This window comes from Accipiter gentilis, chromosome 5 (genome assembly GCF_929443795.1).
Source record: "Accipiter gentilis chromosome 5, bAccGen1.1, whole genome shotgun sequence".
NCBI lineage: Eukaryota > Metazoa > Chordata > Aves > Accipitriformes > Accipitridae > Astur > Astur gentilis.
Genome location: NC_064884.1, coordinates 10,511,044 through 10,525,030, shown reverse-complemented (window position 1 = coordinate 10,525,030; position 13,987 = coordinate 10,511,044). Strand labels below are relative to the sequence as shown.

Genomic DNA, 13,987 nt, shown 5'->3' with positions numbered 1-13,987 from the left:
TATGGAAACATCAAAGCAAGAGGCTGAGTCCAAGGCCAGGTAATCTTGAAGTTTTGACAGGGGTTATTTGAGAGAGCACAAAGGAAAGGATGCACAAATTGTGCCTTAGGAAAAATCTCTATAACATAACTAACATCACTGGGTTAAATTCCACTCTTTCTTAGCTGGTTTTTATATGCCTGGGCAAACACAGTGCATTACTCAGGTTGCTAAAATGAAGCAAGGAATTGCTTGGATGATTTTATCATGATGATTTAACAGATTTAAGGCTAGATTACATTGTAGATTTATGTATTCTGGAGAGGACACAAGTGAAATTAAAAGGAGAATTTTCATGACACTTATTTGAATAGAGTTAAGAGTAAGTAGAGAAGTTCTTATGTTGAAAAAAGCTGAGTTTAAAAAACTAACAAAAGTATCTCCTACAGTGTTGGAAATACTAACTTCAGGAACTTTGAAGGGAAACCATGCAGGGATATCAAAAACAGATGACGACATAGTTTGGGGTTTTTTTTTCTTGTCCTCAGCATAACAAATATGATCTTTGGTGCTTAGAGCTATTTAACTGTAAAAGGTTGTTTGGTTGTCTAAGATGACCTGGAGTGAGACTGAAAGATGAGTATTATCTGAAGAACAGGGCTGAACTGTAGCAAGGTTTAAAACGGATAGTTGAAGGTGTGGCAGTAGTATTTTGAGGATGGACACTGCTGGAACAGGCAGGAATTCCTGTATTTTCATCACAGAATTGACAATTTTTTATAGGACTAAAGGGCCTTAAGAAGTCATTTAATCTGTTCTCCTGCCCCAGACTGGCTATATCTAAACATTATTAATTCCTTGTTCATGTTTCCCTAAATTCTTTAAAAGTTCCAGTGACAGAGATTTTAGAATTTTCTGTACATAACCACCACTACCACTAGAAAGCTTCTCCCACCCTCTACTACCAGTACATCAGAAGGTCTTTAGACAGAATAAACAAGCAGAGTGCAGAACAGAACCCTTCATAATACAAATTTTTATCCAGATGCTAGAAGTGTGGTGCTAAGGAGGCTCATCCTGCTTTCCTTGCCACGAGTGCAGAGGCCCCAGCTGAGCCAGCCAGGCATGTCAGGGCAGCGGACAGGCTGGACTGCAGCTCTGCTGAAGGCTACAAGCACTTGGCCATCACTGGAGGGTGGAGAAAAGTGCAAAGCTTACTGTTCAGCTGCTGATTGCAATCATAACTATTAAAATCCTGCTCTTCTGAGATGCACATGGCAGAGAAGTGCCAGAAACTCAGACCCTGTCACACTTAAGGTTGTCAATGACTGCTTCTTACTAATTTGCTAAAATAGTTTGTGGAACAAGATCACACATTTGCATGAAAGAGCTTGCTCTGCAGACAAATTATTTAGAATTACTTTGAATTCATCTGCCTGTTCCCATAAATAATAACATATATGACTTACACCAGAGCATTGTCTAGGGCTGCATTAAAAAAGGGGTTCCCTATGCATATACTGAAGAGGCAACCTCAGATTCAAATGTCCAAGCTAAGCCAGACCTACATGGTAAAATAGCAGATAGGGAATGTACTGTAGTCAGTTAAAACATGGGGGCATCTTCCTTCTGTGGGAACTTTATGAAGAATCTAAAACAGGAAAGTAGGATCTGTTCAGCACAAGGAGGTGTCTGACTAATTAATCCAAGAACAGAGCACCAAAATTTGCCACACTGTTCCCATGCTGTCTCCCCAGAGGCCCCTGAGAATGCTAACAATGCTGAAAACTGACAAAATCACTTGTGGTTTAACTGTAAGCCTGTGGGTTTCAAAGCCTGTGCAGGAATAATAGATCTTACACATAGCACAAATGCAACTGCCTGCTAAGAATACCGAGATACATGCAAGGCAGTTTTAGCTTCTTTGGTTGTTCCAGCAAACAAGAGGCACTCTCCTTTCTAAGTGGGCGAGAAGAAAAATTACTTCTGTTCTCTGTTGAGCAGCAAGGTGCACAAATACAAAGTTGATGAAAACCAGACCCAGATCACAATCTCAGATCTGCCACTGTCTTTAAACTACAAACTCATTTGCAGAATCAGAGAGGCCATGTGTAGGCACACAGACTAGGGCAGTCCCCTTACACTCTTCTAAGAGAAAATGGAGGAGAAAATGCTTCCCCTCTGGCTGGCAGAAACAGCAGCAGAAGTCATCAAAGCAGGGACAGCTGCACTGGGGAGAGCAGCTTCTTTCCTAGCTGGAAAATCTAGCTAGTGATAGTTTTATTCAAATCCGTCTTCTCCTTCCCTTACCCTTTCTCCATTTCCTTAATCCCATTTAGTCTTCCCTGTGAACTGCACTAAAAGATTGTGCTGAAGTGTTTATCTCCTGTTGCAGGGCTCCACTCTGCTTCTGTGCTCTTCTCTCCTTCCTTAGCCTAATGCCTACCATGTCTATTTAGATGGTAACCATTTTAGGGCAGGGTCTGTCTGCTGTACCAATGGACAGTGGGGTCTCCTCTGGAACAGCTTGAAAGCATGACTGTAAAAAAAACACTATTAACAATACTAAAAACTACAAAGAGCTCCATATGGGAAGTATGGAGCCACTGCACATATTTGCACTTGTTTGTTTTGGTCCTTTGTCATACATCCAGGTGGAGCTTGGTTGGGAGAGCAATTTTTTGTAAAACCAAAGAAGCTTCCTTCGCTACCACTCCCACTACACCCAGCCCTAAAGGCTTTGTTCTCGAGGCTTATCAGCCTTACAGACTCAGAGAGCAATCACACGGATTTCCTGAATAGCAGTGCACCGGATAGTTTTTGCAGTGCTCTGCATAAATAGCTTTGGAATTGAGGAAAGGCGTTGGAAAAAAGTGGGCTTAAAAAAATACAGTCTCTAGGACTTGCCTGCCATTCAGAGAAGGAATTCCAGCACACATCCCACAGGCAGGACAGCCCAGGTGGCCGGCTGGGGTGCCACAGGACAATGGGGACACAGAGGAGCAGCTGCACTGAGGGGGAACGGTGACCAGAGCACCACAGCCGGGGCAGCAGGAACCTCTCTACAGAGCACACAGGACAGAGGCTGAAGCTGTCTCCCACTCCAGCTGCCTCAGAAAGGGCTGCAAGAAGCAGCTGACCATTTGCTATTATATCCTTGGATGCTATCTTTTAATATTTTAATAAAGAAGACATATGACCAGAAGGCCAGGACCAAGTCCTCCTGCTTTTGTAAGTGGATAGGAAAAGTTAAAGCTGAAGACATTGCAAGTCAGAGAGGGTAAACAAGGAAAATCCATTTCCTAGCTTTCACCTTGATGGCTTTCATATGATGTCTTCTTCCTGGCCTTTGCACATACTAACTGGGATCTAAAGAGAATCAAGCTGGTTAGAAAGAGAATGCAAACGTAAGGTATCCTCAGAGTTAGGTTGTCACAGGGCTCAGAGGCCCTCAGCAAGCTCTAGGAACAGGAATATTCGCCCTTCTTGAAGCCACTGAGCCACAGCTAAAGTGGATGCATACACAGCAGGACCTGTTTGTCAAAACAGGAAAGGCGCAACATTTTCTGAACTTCTTCAGTTCAGTTTCTCCTTGGAGGTAAAGGCATCTGGATAACTCCGAGCTTACCGGCTGTGGGGGGATGCAAGTCTGACAGAAGGGTCATCAGTAACATTTGACATAAAAATTCTGTATGAGCTTACTGCTGTGTTCTGATACTCATGGTTGAAAAGTGCCTTGAAAGATTCCACTACTATTCAAACCAAAAGCAGAAAGAACCATGAATCATAGCCATCAAAACTGAACATTTAGTTTTCAAAGAAAAAGAAGCTCTTAATGTTCTATAGCATCCATGTCACAGCTAAAGAGACAAAGCAAAAGACTTGTTTTAGGATGAAAGACACACTTGTACCAATGCTTCCTAATCTGATTTCAGAAGGGCCAGACAAGTTGGAAAAGGCGATCAAAACCAAGCGGGTGGGGTAGATACAATGCTAATTACCCTCTTGAAGAGCCACATTCCTTCCTCAGAGGAAGGACAGGAATACATTATTATCATTAAATCAGCTAGGAGGTAGCAGAGGAAAGTAAGACTTGTGGAACCAGGTATAGCCAACTGCTACAGCTCCCACCATAATATAAAGTCTGTTAATACTCCAAGAATTATACAGCAATACTCATATAGCCAAATTCTGGGTAGTGAGCTCATTACCTAGTAAGTCTCTAGAAAATGGGAGAGGTAATATGTAATTAAGATTAGCCTGGCACATTTTTTAAACATTACAGTTCTTATTTTTCCACAGGACAAAGAAAACATTCTGCAACAGACATTTTCTAACATGTTACTTTGCCTTCGGATTCTGGTAAAAGGTCATCTCTCAGAGAACAGAATTAAAGTATGAACAGCTACATTCCGCCATCATTCTCACCTTACCTGTCATCAATAGAGTCCACTTTCTCCTGGATTTTATCAGAGTTAATGTTCCCATCACTAACTAGCCTCCTGCCAGTCTCTACAACTGCATTGATCTTTTCTTCATTGGCATCCATCGTGGTCATGAAATCCTCCTGTTTTTTAATAGCAGCTTCTGCTCCTTCCAAAGTAGTGGGCATTTCCGTGTGCGCCAAAACATACTCCTGTGATTAAAGCATAAATCAGAGACACAAAAGTATTACACTCAGGCTATGCTGTCTGCTCCAACAACAGATCCACCACATATGAAAAGAAACGCCTCTCAAGAACAGTTAGAAGCAAAATACAAAAAGCAAATTACAGTTTAAAAAAGGGCAATTTATCTGTTGGTAGCTCTCCTGCCAAATGATCTTGTTTGTTAATTGCCTGCAGTATATGGTGCCAACCTGTAGAAATGAAATAAGGTATATCTTGACCACTTGCCTGGTTATTAAGAAATGCTTCTGCCTGCTTGGTATCTCTGAGAAATAGCTGGTAGGCATGAGACTGGGAAAGGAGATTTTGCCTGTTCTCCCACATTTTGTGAAGCTCATTCCATCCAGTATCCAAAGCTTGTAGGCGCTGCCGTAAGAACATGTACTGAGCATCAGTTTGCCCTTGTGTCACCATCTCACCCATATCCCTCATTTTCTGATAATCTTCCTCATAATTGTTGATTTCATTCTTAATATTCTCATGTTGAGTGAGCAGCTTCTCAGCCTCTGTCAGCGTGTTTGGCATATCTTCGGATGCAATTGCAGTCTGCGTTCTGGATAGCCAAGACTGGAAGTCATCCAGGTCTCTCAGGAACTGCTGCAGTTTGCTTGCCTCCCCAAGGGACTCTTCCCGGTTCTTGAGGGTGGTCTTCATTTCTTCCCATACATCGTTGATTTCTGCGAGCCGTGAAAGGATAGCCTGTGCCTGGTCAGGATGCTCTGATTCCAACTTTTCTGCCTCTTTTTGCAGGTCACTTAGCTTGGCTTCAATGGCTACCAGGTCACGTTCCATGCCAGTCAGCTTCCTCTGCAGGGCCATCACTCCAGCTAGATCATTACCCAGATCTTGTGTGGATTCGATCACTTTGGTCTTTTCCCTGATCCAGGATTTGGTTTCGTTACACTCAAGATGGTAGTTCTGGATACTCAGGGCAGAGAGCAGAGCATCCTTCTTCCTATCCACCAGTTCTCTGAACTGGCTCCATCTGAAATTTGTGAGGAGACAAAAGCAGAGAAATTGAGATTTGTATATAATAAGTGAAAAGGATATGGCAACATTGCTGAGTGAGCAGTTGCTCATATTACCTTGGTAAGCCATGAAATAACCTAACTATTCATGTTTTTTTCAGTCCTTCCCACATCATCAATAGTATTAGTAAAACAACCATTAACCAAGCTATGGCGTATATTAGAGTATGACAAGTACCAGTAACACTGAGTCCTTAAAAGTATAATATTTCCTCACATGAAAAATTGCTAGTTACATCTAATTTTCACACTAGATGTACTCTCTTGGCTTATTTTGAAGCCAAAAAATGAGTGAGTTTACATGAAGTTATATCAGTTTCTTTTTTATTGTTAAATTTCCAGCTCTCAAATCAAGGTATTGATACACTCAGGAGGACCCGATTGAAGCCAATAGCAAAACTCCATCTGTTAACCAAATATTTGAAAGACACAGCTCTTTTTCATTCTGAAGCTTTAAAGGCCTACCTTGAAGATACTTCAGGTAACGGTATCAGAATATCTTAAAAAACACATCTAAGAAACGCAAATGACCCCACTGTACTTGTTTCAGCCAGTGTCATGTTCATGAACATGAGGCCTTCACTTACCTTGTGTTGAGTTTATCTTGCTGTGCTTTTATCTCCTTCTCACTTGGATGGCCACTGTGCATTAGCTGTCTAGCAATTTGATTCACTACTGCAACACGGGATGCCTGATTGTTCATTTCTGGTTCTAAGCTTTCAAATCTGGGGGGGAGGGAGGGAACAAACGAAAAAAGATCACACAGGCATTAGAGAATCTGAGCAACCGGCAAGCTGACAAAGGTAGCCGGTGTAAAAAAAACTTCCACCCAATATTCCCCAAACTTCCTGGTAAAGGCATTCTCACCTGTGCTGGATCACTTCCAGGTCCTCCAGCTTCTCTGGAATCTGCATATTATTCAGCCACTTCTCCTTTTCATCAATCCAAAGCTCACAAGCATCTGCCTCACTGAACATCTTATAAAGAGCAAGGGTATCCTGCAAAGCCTGTTTACGCAGCCGAGTCAGCTCAGCAACCTCTTTGTATCTTTCCTCTATTCCGGACAATCTGCCTTGCACATCTGGAGATCCAGCGTGTTCCTGTGGTAGGGCCTTTGCTTGTTCGTGAAGTGAGTCAATGGTTGGCCGGTAGCTTGCAATCTCTTCAGCCACATCTTTGTGTTTCTTGACCAAGGACTGAGTAGAATATTCATCGTGGCCAACATCGTTGCTGGAGACAATTTTGAGGATGTCCAACATCCATGCATCAATGTCATCAGCATCAGCCTGGAACTGGTGAAGGAGAGAGGCTTCCTCCAGGCGCTTCTTCCTAATGGCAGATAACTGTTCCAAGTTAGCCCACTGCTCCCGGATATCCTTAATTCTTTCTCTGATTTTCTCAGACCCAAAATGCTCCTCCGCAATCATGTCTTCACCTTCTTTTATCGCCTGCTGAAAGTGGCCACTACGACCACTCATTTCGTCTTCAAACGCCTTATGTTTACTCAAGAGACGGACAACACTGGTTAGGTCCTTCCCATAGTCATCAGATGACAGGATCTGTTCCTTCTCCCTGATCCAACCCTCTTCCTCAGCCATTTCCCAGAAGAATTTCCAGAGGCGCCGAGACTCCTCCAAGCGGGCACGGCGCTCGGCTGCGAGCTGGCACAGCTCTTGGTAACAGAACTCCATGTGAGCAACACGGTCCCTGATAACCTGCGGGTCACATGGTTTGTAACCTGTTCAGATAAGAGAATGTACATTACAACTCAGACTGATTCATTTTCATCTCTACAGCTGGGGCATACACAGGGCTCTTAATTCCTGTTCATTCCATCTACAAAGATTATGTAAAAGAATTCATAGCTAGTCTCCTGAAAGTGAGCGTGAGCTATCCAAGCTCCACCATACAATAACACAGATCAGAAAATACTGTTCTTTGCATAAAGACAAAAAACCCGAAAGGGAAGATATATATGACTGTTTTCAGTGAAACAAAATTCACTACTCCAGATTTATACCAGCTTCGTACACAAAACTGCACAACATGAACATCAATTACTCTAGTTAATGACACTGGTTTAGTGGAATTGCTTTTATTTAGCATAAATTGGGACACTATCAGACTGGGTCCAATAATTTGTATTGTTGGCATTAGAAACACAGAATGGGGAAATAATGGTGACTATTACAAAGATACAGCAGCTGCTGGTCAGAAATGTGACATCCCATGCAAAACACTATGCCACAATTAATTCTTGAGCAGATACCTGGACAAATTAATCATTGACACAGTGAGTAAAGAAGGAACAAGTGAAGCTGGATTCTCTTATTCTGGTGCTGAATTTAACCTAACGTGCCTTGCAGAACTAATAAGGCTTATAGATAACCTCATACACAATTAAGACAAAGAAGGACACATTGGCTGCTAGTTACCTTCTCCATCTGTGGCAAACTTCTGAGCAGATGCATTGACCCCTCTCACTCTCTCAGCCTGAATAGCAATGTCAGCTTCCACAAGAGCATGTTTTTGCAACAGGTCTTCAACTCCTAACAAATGTTTGCCATAGTCTTGCGACAGCAGAAGCACCTATCAAAATGTAAAAGACAAGTAAAATGGGCTGAAGGCCACAAGATGTTTGTTTCTTAGTGACTCCAGGCATTACACTGTTCTCTGTTGTTACATTGATTTAAGTCCAGAGAAACTCCAGGGCTGTAAGGAGAGCTATTTCAAACGTATGGAGACATAGCTGGTAAGAATTTGAGCCAATATTTTTAAAATCACTGGCAACCATGAAGAACTTGACTGCTCTTTAATGTAGTTTGAAGTCTAGGATGATAAGAAGCTAAGTTAGCTCACCAGGACCAAAAGCACTCAGTCCAGGTGCTGTGAGCTGCCACTGAGCTACACACATCTTTCTTTCCTCCAACAGCTTCCAAGTTCTGCTGGCTGATGGACGAGAATAAAGTCATGGTCCTCTCCTTTCTCAGATCCCAGGAGAACAGACAGGAAGAAATTCATGCTTTTTAAAGCACAGAGGTGAAGAGGTGACTTGTTCCCCATGTAAATTGTGATGAAGAGAGATTATTTAAGTCCCTTTCACCAAAATCATCATCCTTACCCAAGCACTGTGACCAAAGCCTCTGGTCCTTATGACAGAGGCATGAAGCTGAAAAGTAGCTTTTTATAGGAGCGACCTTGTTTTTTCTCCTTACTTGTTTTTAATCTTTATTTTTAAAAAATCATCATAAGGTATAAGGAATTTGTTCACTGCTCTTGAATGTGGATCTTCTGCATTTGTCTATTAAACCAGAGGGGCAAAATGAATGTTAAAAATTTACAGAAAAGGACATCTACACCTCTCCAGAATATTTGGGCTACGTTCTTAAATGGCTAAACACCTACCTTCATCTCATCCATCCAGTCCATAATGTACAGCATTTCCTGGAAAATCTTTTGCAGACCAAGATTCATCTCTAGCCGCTGTCTCCGTGCCCTGAGCAACTCCAGGAGATACTCCCATAGACGTATAACATTGTCCTTTCTTGCAGTAATGCGTTTGATATCATGGTAATTTTCAGTCTCAAGCTCCTTTGCAACCGCAACCACGGCCTGGACTCGTTCTTCATATGCTGCAATGTCTGTTTCAATGGCCTCATGCTTCTTTGTTGCGGCTTCTACTGCTGGAAGGTCAAAGCCAAAATTATCCTGTAAAGACAAAGATGATTCTTCAGCCATGCCTGCTGAGAAGAAAAGCCCTACTGCTCATAACATGATTTCTGATTGTGCAGAATACACTTGCTAGCAAATTTGGGATCTCAAAATGCTCTGAAAAGTCTTCTTTAATAAAATCAGAGATACCTCTGATAACCAGAGAACCACTGATAAAAGCAGAGATATCATTTACTGTCTTTGGGGCAAGAATCACGGTGGCCATCAGGATTAGGCTGGGGCTTTGGATATTTTTTAAGTCATCTCTAATATTAAAAAATACAATTCATTCCTGGGCTAATTCCACTGAATTGACCAAAGTATTCAGATAAAGAAAATCTTGACTGTGTATAGATATTTCCACATCAGTATCTCCTGAGTACAGACTGGTAGATTCAAGGAAGGAATATCCCAAATGCATTAAAGATAGGACATACAGTACATACACATACACACTAAATATAAATTTGCACATACATACAATAAATATAAATATACATAATTCAGTAAAATATGAGGCATAGGGGAGGAAGTGTTCTCTTTGCAAGAACTGTATCCTATAATTACTCATGGGAATCATTACAGTCACACAGACAATCTCTGAAAGCAGCACCTGAGAAACGAGACGTTGATTTTCACTCAGCCAAGTTTCTCTCATAGCTGCCTTGCGATCAAATCTGCGTGCAAGTTGTTCCAGTTTCTCTTGTCTGATGAGCTCATTTCGCAGTGCCAGTTCTCTTTCATGTTCAGCTTTTTCCAGTCTTTCCCAGGCCTGAAGATGTGGAGAAAAAACATGCGTCTTCTAAACACACATTCTTGTAGGATTATGATAAATCACATGTTCTTTACATGAAATCAGGACTGAAGTCACTACAGCCAAGTTTCACAAAACTGACTTTTTTATTTATATGCCAATAAATCTGGTTTGCATTGGCTGGCCTTACACCTTGTTTGCTAATTTAAGCACATGACTTAAAATTTGTTCTCAATTCATTCATTCATTTTTCTGACCAAAGAGTATACGAGTTGTTTCTCTCAGATACATTTTCTCAAGTTCATTCAGTTTTTGCCTCCAACAAAGCCCAAACAAACCACCTGGCTTGAATGTGTAAGAGAGTATTTGTTAAAAAAAATAAAAATAAAAAAAAATATTCTGAGTGCTACTCCCAAACAAGCAGATTCTATCCTCCTCCTTTAGGAAATGAGAATTAGAGATTCATGCCCTCTCACCTCTAAAATCAACATACAATTGTTCTGTATTACATCCACTTTGGAAAAGAAAATAACTCCAGAATTCAGTTACTTCTGGTGCACACAAGTCCTTTTTCCCCAAAGCCAAAAGTTATTCACATGCATGACATTAATATTACAAAAATAAAAAGTCTTGGAAGCATGTTGAAAGCCAGCTAATCACCTTTCAGATCTTCTTACAAGCAACAAAAATACCCACAATTAAACACAAACTACCCTAGGTTCTTCTAAATCCTAACAGATGTGAACCTGCCTGAAACCCAAGTATTTTAGGCATTCACAGGCATGGGGCTTAATGTGAAAAGGAGAGCCCTGCAGTTTACTGCTCTCTAGGATGCAGACTGAGGCCACAGACACCCACAACAGCTGCTCTGGGAATGCCAAGCATGATCAAACACAAATGAGGAAAGCTCACACTTTCACGTTGTTTGTTATCCTTGAGAGAGCTTGTCAGCTCTGCTGCTGTTCTGCCAGCTGCACCAGCATAAAAAAATAGCTGCATAAACCCTGAGAGGGAATCCACAGCATTGGTCATGGCGCTTCTTCACTCTCCAACACTGCGGGCAGCAGGGCAAATGGGGAGGGTTGCAATATCTACATAATGTTACTACTTTCTGTCAATTAACTCTAATAGCCAGGACCCCAGAGGATCAAGGCAGGGCTACTAGATCCATAACCAACTGCACAGAGTGACTGAGTATTTTTTCCAGTGTGGAAGCTCTTACAGATGCTGAGGATACCCAGGGACTCAGTTCAGATTAGTGAGTCTGAGCTATTAGAAGAGGTCACCCCACCTCTCCTATCCCTTGTGTTCCCCCACATCAAGGCTGGAGATTGCAAATATGTTTCTTCTCAAGTATACTGAGAGAGAGACTGAAAGACAACAACAAAATCCTGAGTTGCACAGGAGGAGCTGGCTTAGTTTACCTTGTTAATGTCAGAGATGAGTTTTCCCTCCCTTGGCATGTATACTTTCTGATTGTTGGCTCTCATTTTGCTTTGGATGGTAAAAAGCAGCACTTCTAGGTTTCCTTTTTCTGTAAATCTAAACAAAATTTTGCAAAACCATTGAGTTACAATAAAGCTTTCATTGCTATTAAGGTATTATAAAGCACTTCCTTAAAATGTTGACATGATGAATGGAGCATTCAGATAAACACCTTCATCTTGTGTGGAAGCTGGAAGCAATTGAAATAGCCCACACATCCCCTGGAACCAGTTGGGTCAAACAGCAAAAGAAACTTCACAGACGTCAGTTGTCTGTGTGTTTAAATCTAAACCCCCTTGGGGGACAGAAGACTGCATTTTTTTTATTCTACTACGTGCGTTGCCCTAGTTTACTCTATCAACTCAAGAAATTGAATTTTTTTTTAAAGCACGCTGCAGTCAATAAAACTCTTCCCACTGTTTTCCCTGCGTTGTATGCCTGGGAAATAAACAAACTCCATAGGCGCTAGGGAATAGACTGCAATTTTAGAAGATGTCTGGATACTCTGTAATGTTTTGGATTGTGATTACTATCCATTAGAACTTATATTGGACAAAAATAATAAACAGATCTGATATCATAATGCTAAAAGAAACTTTCCAGAAATAAGTTGCACAGTTTTGGTTATATCAGTTTTAGTAAGCACAGCTATGTTTTGCTAAACCAGACATACTTCCTCGTGATTTTGGATAAGCAGTAAGATTCTTTTAATAGCAGTGTACTGGTTTTATACACTGCTAGCAAGCACGACTAGTGATACTACTGTACTAATATGGTATGCTATTACCACTCATAATATAAGGCAGGCGTCTCAGTGAAGTGACAGCATCCAGGACACTGAGATCCTGCAGGCAACACACTTTTTATTTTTATTATCTGCACATTGAATAGCATAAAGCAAACAGGCCCTGCGTAATGATGAGTGCCAATTAGAAACATGATATCTGGGTTTCTTCAGAAAAATAAATTCTTAAGCCAAGATTAAAATTACTTGGATGTGTTTGTTTTCAAAAAAATCAATGATTGACTAAAGAACACAAAACCACTGTTGTTTTAAGCTAAGATTAAAATTACTTGGGCGGTTTCTCTACTGTGCGGTAAGTGTTGAATGCCTGCAGCTGCTGTTGCACACCAACTAGCGAGTTGGCAAATTTGCGATTGTTGAGGATGATAATGGTTTGCTCAATCCACTCAAGAAGGTCGGAAGCCAGCGATTCGTATTTTTCAATCATTTTCTCCGTTTCAATGGCATTGTCAAGCACCTGCAACAAGCAGCACAACATAACATGAATAACAAGGGCAGTGCTCTTCATTCATTTAAATCCAACCAGCTACATAAAAGAAACTGTTGGGAGACTTGACTTATGAATCGGACCACTCACTCCTGAGTACCACAGGGGCTGGGATCCCTAGGAATGAGGGCTTTGCATTTTTCAGCAGTGAATTCCCATGATCCCACGGCAATAGAGGGACAGAGCTGAGGCTTACAAAATGATTCATGTTCAGTCTGCCAGCTGTAAAAACGGGGGCAACTTTGCCAAAGGGCAGCGAATGACTGCACATTTTTTAAATGAGGGACTTTTCTGGGCTCCAGAAGAGACAGAGGACCCAGAGGGGGAGGAGCAGTTAATGAGAAAGGAAAAGCAGCAATGATGCAAAATTAACAAGGAAAAATAAAACAGCGGCCAAATGTTTTCTGATACAAGGCAGCCGGAAATTAACTACTCCTCACAGTCATATGGGAATACTTAACATTCAAAACACGTTCAAAAGCAAAACTACAAACTACCATACAGCGGACTCTTAAAAAAATAACACCCAAGAGGAAAAAAAAAAAACCAAACTCAGAAAGATTTCAACTGCTTTATAACAATTTATAATCTGAACTTGCAAACCTTTCCGATACGTTTTCCTTCAACAGCTAAAGCTTTCATCTTGGAGAAGTAGTGGTAATATGTCACCACATAGGTGATGATTGACTTTTCATCAGGATGATCAACACTGATATCTGCAAACCAAACAATAGTTGTCTTAGCATACTGAGAGTGCATAGGTTAAAACAACAAAGCTAATAATGCAACAAGGATGCATTTAAGAGTCAGAGAGATAGATTCAGTGGCAGTTCAGCTCCTAAGATTTGTCCTAATCGGAAATAAATTCAGCAGCTTTGGACTGGTTCTGGGTTACTTGGTGTTGCACAGTTTTGAACTCTGTCGCTAAGTGCTCCTTTATCTCTTTGTCTTAGTGAGGACTGTGGTTAAAGTACGCCTCTGCGTGCTAAGGGCCTTTGGGTCCTGAGTCAAGCTCCAGACTTTGCCACAGCTTGTGCAGCCAAGTAACTTCTCTAGCATCTGTGTGAGTTG

The 13,987-nt window shown here is 41.3% G+C and overlaps 1 protein-coding gene across 6 annotated transcripts in view; it reads right to left on the bottom strand.

Annotated features, from left to right (window-relative positions):
• Nucleotides 1-13,987, bottom strand: part of SPTBN1 (spectrin beta, non-erythrocytic 1) — a 135,626-nt gene that overhangs the window by 31,285 nt on the left and 90,354 nt on the right. For all 6 annotated transcript variants that reach the window (XM_049799685.1, XM_049799684.1, XM_049799689.1 and 3 more), the window contains 10 exons: nt 13,520-13,632; nt 12,699-12,886; nt 11,564-11,681; nt 9,999-10,157; nt 9,080-9,382; nt 8,110-8,263; nt 6,542-7,412; nt 6,262-6,399; nt 4,875-5,631; nt 4,413-4,615 (listed from right to left, as the gene is read on the bottom strand). In XM_049799685.1, the coding sequence (XP_049655642.1) occupies nt 4,413-4,615; nt 4,875-5,631; nt 6,262-6,399; nt 6,542-7,412; nt 8,110-8,263; nt 9,080-9,382; nt 9,999-10,157; nt 11,564-11,681; nt 12,699-12,886; nt 13,520-13,632 (3,004 nt within the window). The remainder of the gene's footprint in view (nt 1-4,412; nt 4,616-4,874; nt 5,632-6,261; nt 6,400-6,541; nt 7,413-8,109; nt 8,264-9,079; nt 9,383-9,998; nt 10,158-11,563; nt 11,682-12,698; nt 12,887-13,519; nt 13,633-13,987) is intronic.